Source organism: Aythya fuligula, chromosome 3, assembly GCF_009819795.1.
Source record: "Aythya fuligula isolate bAytFul2 chromosome 3, bAytFul2.pri, whole genome shotgun sequence".
Lineage (NCBI taxonomy): Eukaryota > Metazoa > Chordata > Aves > Anseriformes > Anatidae > Aythya > Aythya fuligula.
In genome coordinates, this window is record NC_045561.1 from 88,209,810 (window position 1) to 88,229,663 (window position 19,854).

General features: G+C 38.0%; 1 protein-coding gene across 1 annotated transcript in view; it reads left to right on the forward strand.

The window, feature by feature from the left end:
• COL9A1 (collagen type IX alpha 1 chain) overlaps positions 1-19,854 on the forward strand; it is a 65,451-nt gene that overhangs the window by 13,361 nt on the left and 32,236 nt on the right. Inside the window, exons 6-18 of the mRNA XM_032184945.1 lie at positions 4,098-4,175; positions 4,841-4,861; positions 5,776-5,850; positions 6,412-6,447; positions 6,556-6,618; positions 10,523-10,576; positions 11,158-11,193; positions 14,244-14,267; positions 14,558-14,611; positions 15,802-15,855; positions 17,654-17,686; positions 17,809-17,865; positions 18,586-18,639. Of these exons, the coding sequence (XP_032040836.1) occupies positions 4,098-4,175; positions 4,841-4,861; positions 5,776-5,850; positions 6,412-6,447; positions 6,556-6,618; positions 10,523-10,576; positions 11,158-11,193; positions 14,244-14,267; positions 14,558-14,611; positions 15,802-15,855; positions 17,654-17,686; positions 17,809-17,865; positions 18,586-18,639 (639 nt within the window). The remainder of the gene's footprint in view (positions 1-4,097; positions 4,176-4,840; positions 4,862-5,775; positions 5,851-6,411; positions 6,448-6,555; positions 6,619-10,522; positions 10,577-11,157; positions 11,194-14,243; positions 14,268-14,557; positions 14,612-15,801; positions 15,856-17,653; positions 17,687-17,808; positions 17,866-18,585; positions 18,640-19,854) is intronic.

The following is a 19,854-nucleotide window of genomic DNA, read 5'->3' on the forward strand; positions in this document are numbered from 1 at the left end:
TGAACTAGTTCAGTGCAGTTACCTAACTTACAGCATGTAAGAGGAAACTGCTTATCAATATTTGTTGAACAAGGATTAATTTACACTGTTGCACAGATTATATCCATGTATTGTAAAAAAAAAAAAAAAAAATCGTCTTTTTTTTCACTCTGTGAAATCTCTCAGGATAAGATATGTTTACATAGATGTCACTTATTCCTGGTCACTTAACAAATGTGGAAAACAGTTGATAGCAGACTTCCCTTGGAACAAACAGATATCACCAATGAAAAACAGCAAAACCTCCACCTGAAAATCAATTAGCTGAACTGTAATTCCCACAAAGTGCTGTTTTTCCTTGAATCATCCCTGATGCAGCAGTAACCCAGCGGGACACAGGTAGCCAGCTTGTCCAGAAGGCAGCTGTAGACACGCTCTGATTTACCCCCAGAGGAGCATCACAATTTCTCTTAAAGCCTATGGTAGTGTTAAATGCTTCACTGTGGACTTATGCTGCTATACTGAAAGTAGTACTCTAGATATTTCAGTCTCACTAAATTTACTAAACTTCATATCTAAAGCACTGATAAGACAACTGAATTGCATAGCTCTCCTACTGAGATGTGCAAAACTTGGGGCATTTATGGGCATTTCCATCAAACTTAAGAGGACAAAACAGTGAACTGATGGACATAACTAATCCAATTATATCTGTGTTAATAATTTAAAATGAAACTGAAATCCTGTGGGAATTTTGGAAAATGGATGTCAAGGATATTGACCTATGGGTCATAACCACCTGTGGGTCTTAAAAGATTAAATTTTAATAACTCTGCTTTATTACTACCCTTGGTTTATCCAAGGTTAATTTCTGTGAACATTGTGCTTATATTTCATCCTTAATAACACCTTGTACTGATTTTATAGAACATCTACTCCAGGCATCTTCAAAATGGTGGCATCCCTTAGATCCTAAAAAAGCCCAAAGCAAAATAATTAGCAAGAAACTTCTCATTGTTAAAAATAAATAAATAAATTAGTGCTGCCTGACTATGCAACTGTGAACTAAGATATGTCAAATTAAAACTGCATGTTCAAAATATTACAACTGCTTTCACATTCACATTGTGGCACAGTGTTTTGTAAAGAATGCTAAGTATTTTATTCTGATGCCTGCCTCTTTTATTAAGACTTATTTCTGTTTGTTTATTAATCTCATGAGACTTTTGCTAAATGCTTACCGTTCAAACCCCTTCTTGAACAAAACAAAGTGATCAGTTTTCTCTTTGGCCATTCAAGAATGTTGGAAGAAAGCATATGAGACATTAAAAGGATCTCCTGGCTCAGCAAGTTAAGTTCCTACTGTAGCAAGTAATCCCATTTTACAATCTCATTAACAATTTTTCTGTTTTGAAATTGACTTTGTACAAAGTTGAAAAACTTGGTTCAAACTTAAAAACGTAGATGCATCTGCTAGTAGTATTCTCTTGAGACTTGGATGTTAGCACTTAGAGAGTCATTCATCAAAGCCTAGGCCAGCCCAGTAATTAGCATCTCACAGCTTTCTTACCTTAGTGCGGAAGCCAAAAAAAATCTGAAGACAACCCTCCTGCCACACACACACACACACATACACACACACAAAGAGGCAACAATTATCTATATATAAAAAAGGCAAAACAAAACAAAGTAGTGATGCAGGTATTGGCTGCTGGTAGTATGTTTTAAAAGTTATTTTTCAGAGTGTTTGCAAATTTTGTAGCACTTTATAAGTTGCAAATACAGCTCAGGACTATTGATTTCAGTTACAGTTGTTACTGATCAGCCTTCTTGCATAACCTATACCCAGATACTTCAGTTCAAGCTACTAACCTTTCCTCCCGTAATGCAGATTGCTGTCTAATTGGGCCATTTTGATTAAAATAAAAATTAAAATTAACACTATATAAGAATTACGAGGCAAAATCAGGAGTACAATCCACAGTGGCATGTCTGCCTTTGTCACAAAAACATCCTTTCTTTTTCTATCATACTTTGCCATATTCACTTCCAATCTTCCAGTTTCAGCTGTGTATGAACCATTTCCACAGCCGTGCTCCTTTGGTCTGGTAATTGAGGCAAAAGTTCTGAGGAAAGAAGTGTGGAATCACAGATTCAGATTATGTGCAGAAGACGCATTTACAGGCAACCTTAATTCTAGTATTTCCTGGCTACTGAATGGATTACATTTTATTTTTAGCATTATTAAATAATACTCAATATCATTTTACTTTAACATTAAACAGATACAATGGAAAAGAAAACATTGTCACTTAGAACCATACCCACCCCATTTAAATCAGAAGCAGATTATTATTTAAATCAGAAATAGATTATAAGCACTGCTTTAGAGGCATTGTGGACCTCTCTGCCTATGCAAATGAGCTCCCAGGGTGAATAATGCAGACTCTGGATTTAATGGTATGGTATGAAGTAAATTATCATCTGGGGGTCATTTGGTCCCATTTTTATGCCTTTTTATGAATCATTGTATTGCTGCCTATTAGTAAGAAATTATAGTATACGTTCAATTCTTTTATATGTCTATTATGAAGGATTGGGAAGGGTTTTAAAATGAGAACTGGGTAAAGGAGATGAGGAATTGACTGACAGATAGTGGTGTCAGATAACACTGCAGGTAAAAGAAACTACTGCCTCTGTGCTGTTCGCAGCACTCTGGAAACTGGAATGGCTGTGCTAAATAGAACAGCAGAGATGTGATACCAAGGAGTTCAGGAGTGGCAACAGAGAAGTAGTGAAGGTGAAAGGAATAACAAAAATGTACTTGTGGACATGTGGGTGTCTTGCAGAGATCTTAAAGGACTTCAGACTCAAAGCCTTTTTCAGCTACAGCAGTCAGCATGCAGCTAAATCAATGTAAGGAAGGTGTCAGGAGAGGAAAGCGTCTCAGTGACAGTCTGCTTTCTGCTTTAGTCACAGGCTGGGATTGAAGAGAGCAAAGAGATATCTTAGAGGAGCGCAGGAGGCAGCCAGGAAACACTAAGACATTATGTTGTGGGAGAGGTGGTGGGAACCTGCTTTAGCTCTATAGAATAAGAAGAAAGATTGAGAGAAGCAGAAAAATAAGAAATGGAAGCCCCTGGCTGCTCCCACTTTTATTTCAGTTTCTCAGAAAAACAAATCACAGTCTTTGCTATACCAGGACTCTATGTTGCAACAAGAAAAAAAATATCTTTATTTTCCCCCAGGTAAATCACTCATTAGTGGCTCATAAACCAAGCTGGTACTATATACGATAGAAAGTGAAAACAATCCTAGACTTTAAAACTTGAAAATAATAACTATGCACAGTGTAATATGCTTTTGGTACTTAAAATTCCACTTGATGCATTATAAATCAGATGATAACACCTCTGAAGATGTGTATGTGAGTTATTTGATAACTATTAGCAGAAGATTTGTATTCTTTTATTTACATATGCTCATTAAGTGAGACTTGGTGGCAGTTTCTGAGAAGAGGCTATCTTAATCCTGGGTCATTTTCCAATGCCAAATGAAAACTCAAAGAAGATGTGAAATTTCACAGATATATATAACTTAATTGCAGAGTGTTGCTACTGTACATACAATCCAGTTTTCTGAACCACTCACACTTGAACCATCTGTTTCTGTCCTCAGACCTCTCACACTCCTTATAGACATAACCATCCAGTCAGAGAAAATCTTTTGGGGACTGTGTGTCCTTTAATAAAACCACCACTATAGCATAATATGAGATAAATGCCTGAGCTCATAGGAACATCTTTAAAAATAAATGATGGATCTCACCTCTCTTTAAATCCTTCTGCAGGTTTATGCCTCCTCTATAAAATGTCTTCAGATTTCAGGGCTGGAGGCATGCAGGGAGGTGATCTGCTCTGGAATAAGCTCCAGAGGCTGAGCCCGACCACTCCAGTGGCTCGTGCTGAATTGCATCTCTGTGCCCTTACACCCACACTTTTTATTGTTAATACCTGCCTTTCAAAACATACCATTAGCTGAACAGTGCTCATCCTATTAAAACCTTTTCAAGTGTGTTCCCCCAGACTGATTTAATGTTGTTTTGTCTTCCCCACCAGTTTGACATCCAGTGGATGGTGATTCACTGCGACCCTCTGCGACCCCAGCGAGAAGGCTGTGGCGAGCTCCCAGCCCGGGTGAGCGGCGTTCCCAACCTGGCACTGCCGAGCCAGGCTGCCACCAAGTCCATCCAGCCCACATGAGCCTCTTTTTTTCCTGTCTGTGTCCAGAGATGTCTATTTTCACCATACCTGTGTGAAATTTGGTGCCTTTAGAAACCCAGCCCCCCATGAGCAGCAGCCTCATTTTAACTCTTCCATGCCTTCCTTTCTTTTCTTCCTCACTTGCCACTCGTGCCAGAGACTTTTGAAAGCTGTGTCTTGCAGCGAGGGGAGATTTTTGCCATCTCCTTGCAGACTCCTGGGCAGCCTTAGGGAGGGAAAAACTTGGTAGGGGGTGAGGGAAGGTGCCCAAAGCAACAGCAAGCAGGGCAAAGGGTTAAAGGCGCTGCTGTCATTCAATCCTCTCTTTCCCAGCCTTCAGCTCTCCTCCAATCCCCACGACCCCCCTCTCCCAGGCATTTAATAAGCAGCCGTGAGGGGTGCCTGCAGCTGGGCTCACCTTTTGGCTGTGGGGACACGTTTGGGGTTTTGGTGCCTTGTGGCACCCAAGCAGGGTGCTTCCTACCATGGCCTGGGCTGTGCCAGGCCCCCTGTCTCAGGGGCTCTTTCTGCAGATTATATGCCTCTGCCTGGCTCAAGTAAGTTTCCTCTGACTTTGTCCCTTTTTTTCTCCCTTGCAGATAAGCCAGACTGTGATTGAGGTAAGTGGGAGGGAAGGGATGGTGTTGTGCGCTAAGGGAAGGGGTCTGAGTGATGGGAGGATGAAGGCTGCTCTCTGTCATGCCCAGGCACTGACCCGCTGAAGGGCTTTTGACCCTTTTCTCCTCCACCTACAAATACCATGGGCTGGGTTATTTCTGGAAAGATTGGTGTGGGGAGGAAAGGCGGCCGGAACAGCAGTGCAGTGGGGAGTAGGGCCCCAGGCTGGCTTCCTGCTCACAGAGAGCCTTTGTGGGGGCTGGAGCTGGCTGTGAGGAGAACAGAGACCCCCATTATAGGGACGGAGGCCCATAAAAGCCTTTCTCAGCTTCCACACACAGGCAGTGCCTCCCACCTCTCCCCTGGGAGCCTGGTGCTTGCAGGAGCCTCTGTGGATGCTAATGTAATCCTGCAGAAACAGGGGGAGCTGCTGAACCTGCTGTGAAGTACAGAAAGGGCTGGCTTAAACTTTCTTCTTTAGCACAAACTCTCGGGAAGACTGTCTGCTTTTTGCTCTCTGAGTAATTAGAATATCTCAGTGAGTTTCAGTGCTTGGTTTGCAGAGTTCACTGTTTTTTTTTTTTCCTGCTGCCCTACCATCAGCACACAGCTGGGTCAGGGAATCAAGCTGCTGTTGCCTTGCCCCAGACCTGTGAAGGACCACGGGATGCAGGGGTGGTCAGGCTCAGGGAGGGGGTTTAACACCTCATCCCCCTTCGTCCTCTGAGGGGAGTATTGCTGGCCATCACCATGAAAGCTAAGATGGGAAAGGGCCTGTGGGTCCTGACACGGACCCCCACTGCTGCTGATACCCCCTGACTAACCCAAAGAAGCCCCTCTCATTGTGCTGGTCCCCCCTGACTGGCTCTCACAGGTTTACCAGGATCTAATTGCTCCTCTTTTTATTTCTTGTCAGAGAGGTCTCCCTGGTCCACCAGGCCCCCCGGGTCCGCCAGGGCCACCAGGAGTTCCCGGTATTGATGGCATTGATGTAAGTATTTCCCATGACGTGCCTAGGAAATAGGTGATACCTCGAGCTGTATCTGCATTGTCCTCACTGCCAGCACTTGACCCCAAGGAATTTGAATTTGTCTAGAAATCTACACTGGAACTGACAGGTCTCATTTTTTTAGCAAATGGGAATGGAGAGAGGGGAAGAGGTAGCCTTTCAGATTCTCTCTGATATAAAAATTATGGGATTTATTTTATGTAATTATGGTCATATGATGTGATTATTTGCCTTAAATAGGGTGTAAGGATTTTATAGTTCTTATCTGAAAGGGAATTACCTAGTATCATTCTTAATAGAGCCTGCTAAGGATTTGTGGCATTATTCATGATAGCAGCTACTATATATTTTCCTTCAATTCCTGTCAGAACTTTGAGTGATTATTCTTGTTAGTCTATAATAGAGATCATGTGGGTTTATATTCATTCTTTATAAAGAAAATCAGTATGGGATTATTCCCAATAATCTGCACATCAGGGTTTCTCATTAGGGACCATGAAAGGTCCCTGTAAGTTTAATACCTTTCCTCTTGTTTCTTGTTAGGGAGAGAGAGGTCCTAATGGCCCCCCAGGTCCACCGGTAAGTGATTTCAGCTACTTTGCATTTGCTTCTCAAGAAGAGACGTAAAAAGTTTTGTTTCTGCTTCTGTAGATGAAATACGCATAACTCTCCTTTTAATTTCTGAAGGGTCCGGATGGGGATGCAGGCAAGGCTGGATCCCCTGGCCTGCCTGGAGAGCCAGGAGCTGATGTGAGTATGCTTGACTTTCTGGATTTTTTTTTTTTTTAATTTAAGAAAAATACTTGGTTTTAATATATTTCTGTAGGAGCATGACCTTCTTTTGAGGTCTCTGGCTTCCTCACAGCTGCCAGCTGAGTGCCAGCAGCATGCGTGGGGGAGAAGGACTTTTCTCCAAGCCAAAATGTGCTCTCTTGAAGGAACACAACTCTGTGTCCCACCTACCAGGGGGAGAAGAAGCCAAGGAACAGTGTTGGGTGCTGCCACCCTACTGAGGAAAGGGCCCTGGTCAGTGCTGCTGCAGGCAGGAGGCTGTGCTGCAGGCTTGGGTGAAACAGCACGGTGCCCTCCTTCTCCTGCCCCAGAGAAACAATGAGGGCAAGGGAACTCAGTGATGGACAAGTAGGGGAGTCTCTGTAGCAGCACACCTTTCTAGACCTGTGGGGGAAGCAGCCACCTCTGGAAGCAGTCTCAGGTCAGCACCCTGCTCCCTTGGGAGATGCAGAGCAGGGCAACGAGGGCAAGGGGAGGATCCAGTCCCTGGCCAGGGCAGCTCCAGAGGCAGCACAGGGCACGGAGGCGAGACCTGCTCCTGCACATGGGGCAACTGACATGGGGCAGCCGGCACGGAACACCTGTGGCCCTTCCCTCAATGGTCACCACCGGGTGGCCATAGGCCATTGGCACTCAGTGCCAGAGGGGAGTGCACAGGGTGTCGTTTCTGTAATTTTAGGGCTCATTTGTCTGCAATTCCCTAAAACAGAGAAAATGGGAAAGAATAAAACAACATTTCGATTGATGTTAAAGCGAATCGTTATCTATTTTTTAACAAATTGAAGCATAAATTGGAACATCTCAGTTTCTGAGGAGAAACTGATTTTCATGTAGCTGTTCTGGAAAAAATCTAATGTATCTTTCTTTCTCTGTGGAAAATAACAGGAGAATAAATGTTCAAGATTCACCTAATGCTGATGGTCTGTTAGTTGTATCCATTGAACACATTAGTGGCAATAAAAACACCTCTGTTAAGCAAGACTTACATTGTTACTTAGATTGTATGCCAGGGTGCAGGCAAACTGACATGTAACTTACATAGAATACTTATACAATTTCAAACAAAAAATGAAGATTATATAGAAGTATAGATTTTATAGATCTATACTACAGTGTAGCATAGATAATAGCATATTAGTATATTATGTAATATTACAGTTGATATAAATTGAAACACCTTATATTTGTTGAAGATTACAACACCGCAGCTAAGTTTTTAATTTATTATTTTTAGAAAAGGTGGTAATTGGACACGAACCTGAAACAGTCTTTGGTTAGACTTCAAATTTCAAGACTAAGTGGAAATGGGCTTGCCAATGCTCCCATTATTTTCAGTACTTCAATTTTTTTTTTTTTTTTTGTGAGAGAGAGAGAAATACAGGGCCACAACCCAATTTACATATCAAAAACCCATAAGCAGATTTTAAAAAATGATTGTCTCTTAAAATTTTCACATTAGTTGTGATTTTCTTTTCCTAGCCGTGATTCATGGTAACACAACCAAGAGAAACAGAACTTGTAAAACCCAGCTTAGCTTTTAATATTTATTTGCACTTCCATGTTCCCTCATATTAGTGGATGAATGAAACTAATACTAAAATAGCATATTCTGAAATGTTAAGCCTTTTTTTTTTTTTCTATTATTTTCAGTTGAAGATAAAACATGGGAGCTCATTGTATTCCTGCTGTGCATTCAACTTTTAATTGGGTTTTAGATTTATTAATTCTTTCTTCCATTTTTAATTGGTGAGGCAGTTCTGACTTAAATTCTTGTTTTTCTTTCACAAACTATTTCAGTGTCAGGTTTAATAGACCGAGTAAAGATATTGTACAGTAATTGCCTGTAATGGTCATATAAGCTCTAGAAAGAAAATTATCGGAGAAAACATCCCTTTGGGTGAACAAAGAATCGCTGGATGTGCACCAAAAAGAAAAGTATTGGACAAACGTAAAAGCAAGGCTTTTCTTAAAGATTTCTGGAAATTTCTCGGCCACATAAGCTGATTAAAATGTTGGAAACAAAAGAAAACAGAAGAACTCCAAATGAATTTGCAGTTATAATATCATGATGACTTTTTAATTTTAGCCAGATAAACAAGTACGGTTCAAAGACTAACTTCAAATCCAGCCTGGCAGCTTTGTTGACTTTTTGTTCAGAGTGGTTAATATAAGCCTGTTCTGGTTTATGTAGACAAGGCAGTCTCTGTAACCTCTTTTTCCCAAGAGGTGAATGTTTGTGATTCAGTTATGCCTGATTGCCTTATGTGGCTATCAGAAAGTTGGAGTGTCGTTTCCCTCAGGACTGAATTACAGGGAATGGTGACTAATGGTGTAAACTAATGTGATCTTTAGAGTGAGGGCATGGCAGATGCTGCCACAGTGAAGCTGTGAGCCTGAGGAAGAAGAGCTGAAAAATAGATGTCAGTCCTTCATTAATGGCTGACAAGAAGTAGAGGAAAAACTTTATTTGGGGTGACTTCTGATACCAATACTGAACTGTACTGATGCTTTCTTCCTCATGAATTATTGTTTCAGCATGTTAATCATGAAAAAAGGGGAAAAGATAAACAGAAGTATATATATGAAGTATATATAGCATATACGATACACAGAAATATATATGGTTCAGGAAATGCATTTGCATCACTTTATGACTGGTGCTGGTTTGTCTCTGTTCTCCGGTCTAACTCTTTCCATAATCAGCCAAGGTCCTAACTAGTCTATACAGCTGTCCTGCAGGTGTACAGTGCGAGCCCTCTGACTCCAAGTGATTGTAGCTTCTTACTTTTGAATTGGACACATCAATTAAAAGCAAGAAGAATATTTTATTTTAGGGTAGTCAAGACTGATTTTCATTAAGTCGTTGCCTCCCGATTCACAGAATCCTTAAGGTTGGAAAAGACCTACAAGATCATCTGGTCCAACCATCCCCCTACCACCACTGTCACCCACTAAACCATGTCCCTAAGCACCACATCCAGCCTTTCCTTGAACACCCCCAGGGATGGTGACTCCACCACCTTCCTGGGCAACCTGTTCCAATGACTGACTGCTCTTACTGAGAAGAAATGTCTCCTCATTTCCAACCTGAACCTCCCCTGGTGCAATTTAAAGCCATTGCCTCTAGTTCTATCATTAGTTATCTGTGAGAAGAGGCTGACCACCAGCTCCCCACACCTTCCTTTCAGGTGGTTGTAGAGCGAAATAAGGTCTCCCCTAAGCCTCCTCTCTGAAGTTACAACTCAACCAAAATGTCTAATGAAGTTATTCAGAATCTCAATATGTGTGTCTCTATAAATTGGTTTTACTAATATATACTTCTTACAGAGAGTCTGACAATTCATTTTAATTCCTAGTGAGGTGCATATGCGTAGAAAGGGCAGAAAAAAGACTTCTACAAAACCAGTCTTCCTTGAGTAATTTCAGATACCTGCTTACCCTTTTGAGAGCTTTGATGCTTCTTCCAGTTTGTAATTACGAACAATTTATTTGAAATGGAAAGCATGGACGGTTGTTGTTTTTAACATAATCAACAAACTAAATTCATCAATCTTCCATCAGGACAAAATATGATCATTTGAGTTTGCATGATAAGTTAATTGAAATTTAACAAGAATTTTTGGAAGACATATATCACAAGCACTGATATTGGCCACCAGAAGCTAGTACTTTGAATTTGGTTAGTGTTTAAATGTAAATTAATATTGAATCTTAATTCTATTTCTACGTGTAAATAGGCATTTGAATTGGAAGTCTGCTGCAGTTACTCAGCTTCATTATGCTATGGTTTAGAATGTTTCCTGCTGTGATTAAGAAAAGCTCAAGTAGCCTTTAAATTAACATTTTATCCATACTTTCAAAGGGATTCACAGGCCCTGATGGATCACAAGGACCCACAGGACCAAAAGGACAGAAGGTAAGAACAAAATTATATGTGAAATTATGGGACAGGCATTTTATCAGGATTTTGTTTGTATCTATGTGACTAATGAAATGCTGCAGCCTTTCCTACAATATTAAAATATCTGTGAACTCGGTCCCATTAGTTCCTTATCTCATACTACAAAGCAACTTCCATTCCCTCAGTCAGCAGTAAGGGAATGGTGATGTTACATAGGTAACATTAAGACTGAGCTTCATAAATAGTGGTGAAGCTCTTCACCTCTTGTTGAATTGTAATCATTTCATAATTGTATGCAGTGGGAACAAGAACAGTGAAACTTAACTTCACCAGCAATCAGACAAATGAAATATACGTCAGAAATCAGAGTAACTAGTGTGTTTGATTTTTTTTTTGAGGGGAAAAAAAAAACCCAAGGGTGTATCCTTTTAATATTGAGAGTCTCCTTTATGTCATGTCTCACTGAAACCACTGTAGCATTAAGTGAATAATACTTGCAGAACATGTCCACTAAATAATACCCTCCAAAAGACGAGAGCTGTATGTTGTGTACAAAACTTTGTGCTAATGTCTCTGCAAAACTCCATTTTTTCAAGGGTGAGCCAGGACTGCCAGGTGCTCGTGGACTTCCGGTAAGCCATACATTTACTATATGAGGAGGCTTTTTAGACCTTCACTATCAGTATGAGGGATTCTGATCGTAAACTATATCTGAGGTTTCAAAGAACTCACAGAATAATGAAGTAGCATGTTGAGGAACCTTTTTTTCCATTGTATCAGAATGTGCAGATATTATCAAAGAGGATACATTTGGTTTGTATGCTGGAGAAAAGAAAAGCCTGTCTGTGATGTGGTCACAAGTTTTGGAAGCATAGATACTGTTGGTTTCCATCCACTTGTGAAAGTGCTGTAGAAACAAGATAGCCTACGTTTTATTGGGATAAATTAGTCTATGTACAGTCATTCCTGTTTCAGCTCTTCACCATATGTTTAATTAGTTTTACTCAAGTGCAAATGCTGTATATGACTTTCTGTACTGTTCTGTATGCAAAAAAGATGAAAAATGAGAGAGGACATGCAAAGAATACTGGGCAGGTTGACATGCAGATGGATTTAACATTGATTTTTGGGGGCTGTAAAGAATTGTGAATTCTAGGAATTTTACAGGTTTAGAGAAGCAAATGCTAGTTGGTATGTAGAAACTTAGGTTATACAGGAAACCAGGAAAGCCTCAAGGAAAATGAGTACGGGAAGAACATTAGTGGTATAGAATTGTAATAGGTCTATATATAATTAAAACTTAATTAAGAACTAGATTCCTTTTAGAGAAATTGTTGGAATTACATAAAAGAGGCATTGTATTCCAGTACAGCTCTTCTTTTCATGAAATTCTTTATCTTTGACCGTATCTTTATTTTTGACCCTACCCCATTAACTTTTGTTAGATTTATATTACAAAATCATTTTGATATTTGTCCATAGAGGAAATTGCAATGTTGTTCCTGAAGAGGTTACCTTATAGATGTGTTCAGACTTAAGATGAATCATCCTATATGGACATTTGCATTTGATTTTCATGAATGCTATTTCTTGCCTGAAAATATGGAGCCAGGTTTAAATAGGTAATACCTTTATAATGGCTAGGCTATCTGTAGACTCAACAGATAAGCTAAGTTTAGTCACAGAAAGTAGCAAAACTGAGGTAGGTTCTGGGTAGACTGAATGGCTTGAGGTTTTTTTTTTTTTTTTTTTTTTTTTTTTCCTGTCAAATGGTTGAGGAAACTATTTCTGTGTCATTTGCAATATTTTTTAAAATAAGTAGCTGGAAAGAAGAGACAGGTTAACTCTCTCACATTTGTTACTCAGATGATATGGAAAAAAGTATACATAAAAATGACTACTAGATAAGAGAAAAAGTGGGGAATTATAAAGTGAATTAATGAAATAGAGGTTAAATACTGTAGTAAAAATCTACTTGACTTGATTAAAAATTACTTGGGGAAAATATGCATTATTTTATCTTGTCATAAACAGACCAATGTGAGATGGAATAACTTAAGAGCCTTCAGAAAAATTGGGTATATGAAATATGCACAGAGGGTCAAGCTAAGTTCTTCAACTTAGAAGCAGAGATGTTACTATAGGAAAGCAGCAAACTGGACCAGCTTGTCAAAGTGAATGCTGATTCCACTCAGAATAGCACTGACTTGATTCAGGTGACCATGTTTTAATGCTGTAAAAACAAGAAGTCTGAGGAGATTTTGGACTGTTGGAAGTGTAGCAACCTTTGACCTGAGACTGGTGACACGCTTCAGTGACCATCAGTAGGGATTGCCTTTGGAGATGTTCTGCTTCTGTTAAATAAGCAACTGGGCATTGTGTTTAAAAGTGAATTTGCAGGAATATTTGTGATGCTGAGTCAAAAACTGGTAGTTATTTAAAGGTAAAGAAAAGGTGGATATACTTGGTCACCTCATAATAGTACTGGAACCTGTTATTGCCCTTGTAATGATTAAGGTTAAGGTTAATTTGTAGACCTCAGATTTTAGGAAGGAGCCTAGTGTTTGATTTTCTGGCTCCTTGGTTGTTAGCTTGTAAATGCTGAATCCATATGGAAAGATTAATGCTCAAAATAAATCTTAGGGAAATTCCTTTTATATGGGCTTTCATTTTGATGAATGGCTTTAAGCTGCTGAAGAATAGAGTAGCCAGTGAACTCTTTTTCAAAATGGCTAATGCCAGTCAGGTTGCCTTTAATGAGATTTAAATTTAATATTTAAACTTAATTTGTGCTAATGACCCTCCCACACCCACACATAAAAGAGGAGGAGGTAGGAGTGGAGGAGTGGAAGTTCTGAAGTATAGTGATTCCAATTCTCAGACACATTTTGAGAAGCTATCACCACAAATGCAAAGTGGTGAGGCTGTTTAACCTCACAGGTCTTTGGCTTGATCTGAGACCTCATTTACTAGAAACATAGTGAGCACACTTCTGAGGCTGCATACTGGCTACATGATTAATTGAGTGTTTAGCTGTAATTATGCTTTGCTTTGAATTCAGTCAGTGGCCTTTTGCAAGTAGAGTAGTCTGTCTTTGGACGGTTATCCAAAGCCCTCGTTTCTGACAAAAATAAACTGCTTACATTGCTAAAATGCTAGGTGCAAACAGAAAATCAGAAGCCTTGGCTGCAACATTCATTAGTTATAAATGATTATCACAGTTTTTCAAGCTTATCCAATGGAATTAATTGTCCAAGTTAGGACTTGAGAATAACTGAAACAAAAAATGCAAAGTACCTGAAGTTTTATATATATTGTTTGCCTTTCTGCTTCTATCACACTTTCTTCCCCAGAATGCATCTGTAGATGTGTTTATCTTGGTGACTGATGATTAGCTAAACCCAAATGTTTTAATCTCTTCATTCCTTTGTTTAAGTTTAGGCTTATAAATAAGGGCAAAGAAATGCTACTTCAAGGCAGCTTAATCAGTAATTTAATTTTTCTTATGATATTGATTACCTAATAATAAGTTGATGTCTAATGTTGGTTAAACAAGTTTTCTAATACAGAATCAAACATCAGAGCTTTTGTGTGTTTTTATCCCAAATACTTTATTCTTGGTAAACAGTTCAACTAGGTGTGAAACCCTTTCCACATTTCTGACTTTTTTCATATTTCACAGGGCAAGGGGCTTCTTGGGCCACCTGTAAGTATCATCTTTACAATTCATAAACACACTGTTTAATAAATCTTTTAAAATCTGTAATTAAAAGTAATTCAGTGAAAAAAAGAAACTTTTAATCCTGATGTTCTATGTCTATTATGTATGCTTTCTTCAGCTGTTGAGGTTGCTTAGGTCTGTGGTAGATAAGACAATAATACTGGTGTCTAAAGGCATAATTTGTTTTTTGAGAAAATGCTATATCCTCTCTCCTTGCATACTTGTTATATAGGTATTGTATGATCTAAAATTACTCTTGAACTTGGTTGTTACAGGGGCCAGTTGGTGCAGCAGGACTTCCCGGTGAAGTAGGCCGTTCTGGCCCACCTGTAAGTACTGCCTTGTTTGCTAAAAGTTGTAGGTTTGTTCAATTGCTAGAATGTACTTAAAGAAAGTGTGGGTAATTACTGTGCCATTTAAACATGACTTGGGTTATAACAGCACTTGAAAACATATTTTTTTTGTGTCTCTGCAGTGTTCACTGGTAGAGGAAAGATCGTGTTTGGTCAAGCTCATCAGAAATAAAGAGTGATTAATAGCACAAAGTTAGGGCCAGCCAGTAGAGCTGAATTAAATGATTCATATAATGTTCCTCCTATTGAAAGAAAGCTAAAATCAAAAAGCTAACCTGCCAGAAATCTTGGACATAAAAGTTATTATTACATGTAGAACTTTAGCTTTACTCCTGTGTTCTCACATGTACGTTACAGTAATCCATCACGTACTAGTTCTGTTTTCCATTTGCATGGCAGTGAACACAGAGCTTCAGTATTCCTATTTAGTCTCATTATTTAGTGTGACTACATCTGCTGATCTTAATGCTGAACTGTACACTTAGCTTCAGTACAGTGTCATATTTTGACATTAATATTCTGTTTCATTTTTGATTTAATAACATATTAAACAATACAGAAATGACAGTATTAAGTTATAAGGTGGTCTCAGTCAGAAGATTAGATTATTTTTTTTCTTAATTAGGACATTCAGAAAAAATAATTAGCAGAGCTTCTGTGTTTTGTCTTTACTTCTGAAAGTGCTAGACATCAACATTCCTCAAACAGGAGAAGATTCTAAAGTTGTAAATTCATCTTGGGCTCTGATTTATTTTTTTTTTCTTTTTGCTTTAGGCGCTTTTGTCAGCTACTAGGATTTTTTAAGTCAGATCTTAACCGGCAGTTATGAGAGAGAGGTATAAACAGATGATCCTGTGGTCAGATATTTCAGATTTCTAAAACAGTTGAAAGTTGGTGTTATTTTTTTTCTTTTTTTTTTTTTTTTTCTTCCATTGTACAACATGGGTCCAATGCTAGTAGAAAAAAATGACCAAATTTCCCATTTCTCATTCTGCTATGGGAACCCATAACCATATGCTTAGTTATGGGGTCAGGTTTCAGTTGGCTACATGGTCTGTCCTTCTGTAGCTACTTCATCTCTCACTGTTATTTGGTATGAATATGTAACTACTTCCTGTCATTATTACTATGAATCAACATAACTATTTTACTTTTTTTTTTTTTAGGGAGATCCAGGAAAGAGGGGGCCACCAGGACCACCAGGTCCACCAGGCCCTCGAGTAAGTGATTGTCTTTAATATGTGCTAATGTCTGAATTATATTCTATTGCTGCTGCTTGAACAAAACTTCTCCTTAAGTTCTACAACTGAATACCGACCTCAGGATGGTCTGTCTCAGCTTAGTAGAGGTAGACTATTCTCTGCAAGGAGGAGAAAAGAATTATGTTTGTCTCAAGAGCTTGAGAAATACATGCTCCCAGGTGCTACTTATTTTGTCCTTGCCTGCTACTTGCAAGGGATATGAGAAGGATACACTGGTGCTTTACCTCCCCAGAGGAGTGGTTGTCCTCTCCAAGCCTCTTGAGAGGAAGGATGTTTGTTATGCCTTTGTGTTATGGCTATTTACTTGCCCGGAGAGAGAAAACCTGAGCATCTGGCAGGCACATTGTAGGCTGTGTGCTGTGAAATACAACCACTGGGAAATGTGTTTGAGTCACATTGTCTCTTAATGTCTCTTAAAAAGCTGTACTCTTCCTCTGTTGGACAGACCCCATATCCATAGGCTTTATCCAAGTCATGTTTCTTTTGTTCATAAAAGTTACCAAAGAGTTGCAAGAGACATTGTAAAAAATGTGAATGATTAAGTGGAGAAGAGTATTTAGGAAACAGGTAAAAAGGAGCCCTCAGTAATGGTGTATCTCTTCTATTCCTTGACAACTTTGTCCGCTAGGTTTCTGAAGTGCCACCATCTTCTAGTTAAAGATGTTATGGACCCTACTATACCCTCAATTTTTTTTAATTTTTATTTTTTAAAGTCTTTCTGTATAAAAGGAGATATTACTTTATTAAAAGGAGATATTACTTTATTAAAAGGCAATATATTACTTAAGCACCCCGCTTCTGTCTGAAATAATGTTCCATCCCACTGGGCTTCAGAGAATCAAGCAGCTGCTGTGAAGTCATATTTCTCCCTGTTGTGCCTCATAAGCACTCCTGTTCCCTTCCATCAGTTGTTAGATTTAATATGAGGAAAGGCTTTCCCCCCACTGAGTCCATCTGGTTGTACAGAGATCTCCGGTTTATTGCAATATAACTGACAGACATTCACTTTTCTGCTATGTGTGTAGTAGGAAGATTATTTTCACTGTAAGGTTGTTTTTTTTTTGGTCTTAAACAATATTAAGCTGGAAAAAGAAAAGACCTGACCACAGAAATTTTTTTGGGTTACGTTTGAAATCTAAATTTTTTGGAACTTAGCCTTGGAATACCTTAGAATAATTCCCTAAATACTGAAACTAAAAATTATTTTTTTGTTATATCAAAATGTTATGAATACGCTTCTATGGCTATAATAAACCTCTGTTACAAATTACAACATCAGGTTAATTACAGATATATTAGTAAATTAAGCAGCAAGTCTGGAGAATTAAAAAAAAAGTTGGACAATCTGAATTTCTATATAACTTCTGTTATATAAACGTATTTGCTTTATATTTAATAGAAAGTATCTTTTAAGTAGCTTAAGAAAAAAATAATAAAACATATATATATATACACATATATATATGTATATATATGTGTATATGTATATATATATATATATACACATAATATATATATTATTTTTTCCCCCCAGAAAAGTTGATGCAACTTAGAGGACAGGATTTTGTAGGTACCTAGAACCCTACAATAAAATCCTACAATCAAGGTGCTCCTCATATCATAGATCTTTTGGTTGATCGTGCTTCTCATTCCAGCTTAAGATTGCAGTATTTTCTGTTTTGCCTAATGACTCTATTGACTGGTGGGTCATGGGTGATTATTTTTCTTTTTACTAATTTTGATTAATTTAATTTAGGGAACAATTGGACTGCAAGATGGTGACCCACTGGTAAGATTTGTTCACTCTTTTTTTTTTTTTCCGCTTTTTTTTTTTTATTATTATTATTTTTAATCACCTTAAGGCAACCTTATCCAAGCTATGTGGTACTAATTATGTGGGTGCTTTTCCAGTGTCCCAACGCTTGTCCACCTGGCCGCCCAGGACATGCTGGCTTAATGGGAATGAAGGTAAGAGAATCTGTTTGAACATTTCTTACAGAGATACCTTCTCAAAGCACTAGGGAGGGTACTAGCCATCTTAAAAGAAGGGTAATTTGCTAGTTTCAAAAACCATTGCTTAGAGTTTTTTCTACCCTTTACTGCCAAAACAACCTCTTGTTGAAATCTCTTACAGCTGCTGTAATCTGCAGAGTAAAATTTATATTTCCTGAAAGGATTAGAGTATCTGAAGGAATACTTCGTTCACTTTTCAGAGCATTTGAAATCTAATGACTCCAGAGAGTCCAAATATTCCACCAAATCCTTAGTCTGTTTTCCTTTTTTTTTTTTTTTTCTCATCATGTAACTTGTAACATGCTAAATTGAAAGGAACACTCTTATTTTATCTTTTATTTTATCTAAGATTTTTTAATTTTATTTTATTTTTTTGTATTCTTCACTGGTTTCTGGGAATATTGTTGTCCTGAGCAGATTGTTATGTGGTAACCTAAAAAGAAATGCTAATCTGTCTAGAAATATAGTCTTGTTAGATTCAGGAACTGGTTTGTTTGAAGATGGTACTTAATATATGGTACTAAATGAGTGGATGATGAAGCATTGGTGAATGGGGTTGCGGAGGGAAGAGCAAGATTGTTCTGAGGAGTCTATGTCTGGTTTACAGAACTCTGTATTTTAATTTGGAATCAACTCTAATTATTTATTTTGGTTTCTACACTTATTTTATTTTAGGGACAGAAAGGCTCAAAAGGAGAATCTGGTGAACCAGGAAAACAAGGTTATAAGGTAATAAAATATATATGAAAGGAAAAGCTGCTGCTGCTTTTTACAGTCTAACAGTAGTTTAGCCCTTTCAAAAAGAGCATTAGGTTTTGTTAGAACTATTACCTATTTTAATAGCATACATGAAGAGATATTACATCTTGTAATACTGCAGAGTAACCAAAGACACATCTCTATTCTTCATTCACCTGTAATCTGTATTTATTATGACACAAAAATCAGTGCTGCTATACTGTTCTTGCTTTTTATTTTGATCATTCAAAATTAATTATTATAGAACTTGAAGTCAAAGTTATTAATCAGAAAACTTCCAAACATTTAAATGCATAAAAATTCTGTGGATTTACCAGATAAATTGTTCTGTGGCACAACTTAGTCATAACAGGGACAGGAAGAATGACAGGGCAAAATATGTTTGAGAGGGAAAGGACATAGTGTAGGATCAGACACAAAGAAAAATTCTAACTGTAATAAAGAAGCCAAATCTGATTCAGCTTGAGGTCTGAAATATGAACTCTCTTAAGGTGTTTCATTTGGATTAACCTTGTTTAATATTGAAAAACTGGTATGAAAATTTGAGAAATTTTGGACTGCATGCATGCATGATTCAATGCTGGTTGAAAAAAAAAAAAAAGAGAACATTAAAAAACCACCTACCCACCCACCCAACCAACAACAACTAAAGAAAACAAACAAGGAACACAAAACAACATGGCTCTCTATTCCTAACTATATTGAAAAGAATGCTATTTTTTTTAGGAAATATTTTTTCCCTTGTTGTTGAACAGTTGTCTTATGCTCCAAAATCCTTTTATGCAAATTGAATTGGCATTTCATAGCGTTGTGCTACTGTGCACTATTATTGTATGAGAGAAGTTATCATGTAATCACTTTGGGGGTTAACCAGTTGATAAGGCATTTTACCATTTTAATTTCCAAAAAATTTTGAAACACAATGTGGTATTATGATGCAGAGTTACTGGCATATCTGGTCCTTGAACATTTATGAGTATCCCTTCTTTAACATTTATGAGTATCGCTTCTTTTTACTTTAATCTAATAAATCTAATAGAACAAGGAAACCTAAAGAGATTAACATCGAGGAAGAAAATGAACAAAGATAAAGAGGAAAATATCATTACTTTTCTCACTACTGGGGATTATTTGAAATTATCTCTTTGGCTAGTAGTCAAATGGAATGTGAACCTGAACTATCTG